The sequence below is a fragment of the Hipposideros armiger genome, unplaced genomic scaffold (assembly GCF_001890085.2).
Source record: "Hipposideros armiger isolate ML-2016 unplaced genomic scaffold, ASM189008v1 scaffold_390, whole genome shotgun sequence".
NCBI lineage: Eukaryota > Metazoa > Chordata > Mammalia > Chiroptera > Hipposideridae > Hipposideros > Hipposideros armiger.
This window is the reverse complement of record NW_017731740.1, coordinates 1821743-1822957: the sequence shown is the minus strand read 5'-3', so window position 1 is coordinate 1822957 and position 1215 is coordinate 1821743. Positions and strand designations below refer to the sequence as shown.

The following is a 1215-nucleotide window of genomic DNA, read 5'->3' as shown; positions in this document are numbered from 1 at the left end:
ACCAGATGAAGACCACCGGTCTGACAGTTTTCATCAAGATAGCTGCTGAGTCAAGGGTGGAGATAAATGACTTTGCAAAAACAAATTGTCTGAGTTAGTAGATCATGCCTTTAAGGCAAGCATTCCAGCCTACAAAGATCCCTTATATCAGTGACAGCCCCCTACAGCTGACCCTTCACAGAATGACTGTATATCATGCTTATACAGAAAAATATCACTTTGGGATTTATATGCATATGGAGCCAGAGATAAGACTATAAAGCTACTTACTGCACATTCTCTTTGAGTGGGAGACCATTCCTGAACAGAAGGTTGGGAGAGTGCCTTTTTCTTCTTCCTGGCATCTTCTCTTATGTATTTTTAAATTATAATAAAATTCAGTAGTTGGTAGTATCTTTTAATACAGGAGCAGGCATTAGGCATTTGTTGTATTAATTCTGATATTCCACTTGTGAAATAAGTATAATAATTTCTTGACTCTTCAAAGCTTACCTATGAATATGTGTCTGTGATATCTGTCAGTAGTACAAATTCATAACTAGCTTTGGTATTAGAAGCTTGATAACTGGAAATATAAAGTTTATTTTCCTAAGGGGACCCCTTTGAAGTGCAAAAGTTAATTCTGAGTTCTCAGTATATGATTATATTGTGGGTCTCAAGGTTTGGGGTGAGGGGTAGTCGGTGGATGCCAAAAATAATTCCAGCACTTTCATCATGTATAATATTTCCTCTGGTATGGTTCTTAAAGCAATATGTTTTTCTTCTTAGATGAATTAAAGAAATTGCAAGAACAAATGAAGTCCTTACAAGAACAGCTAAAAATGACAACAATTAATCAGCCTGCAAGTCCAGCCCGTGCACATAAATCTGGTAATCAGACTGTAATTCTAGGCATAATATGCATCTCTATTATTAAGACATTGTAACATTACTTTTGCATCCAATTCCTAGTAAAACAGCTTTTGAGCCCCTTCCTAAATTTTCTTTACTAATTCTTTTTACTTTTAATCAAGTAGATCAGTCTCCACGTCCCCCTCTAAAGGAGAAGAAAGTCCAGAGAATTCAGGAGTCGACGTGCTTTTCTGCAGAGCTTGATGTCCCTGCTCTACCAAAAACCAAGCGAGTGGCTCGGACACCAAAGGTTTCACCTACAGGTGTAGTACTGGAGACTGGTTCCTCACTGCCCTGGTTTTTTAAAAATACGTTTTGGCTCTG

The 1215-nt window shown here is 37.7% G+C and overlaps 1 protein-coding gene across 1 annotated transcript in view; it reads left to right on the top strand.

The window, feature by feature from the left end:
• MCM10 (minichromosome maintenance 10 replication initiation factor) overlaps window positions 1-1215 on the top strand; it is a 48316-nt gene that overhangs the window by 15444 nt on the left and 31657 nt on the right. The window contains exons 4-5 of the mRNA XM_019663417.1: window positions 769-870; window positions 1014-1203. Coding sequence (XP_019518962.1) covers window positions 769-870; window positions 1014-1203 — 292 coding nt within the window. The remainder of the gene's footprint in view (window positions 1-768; window positions 871-1013; window positions 1204-1215) is intronic.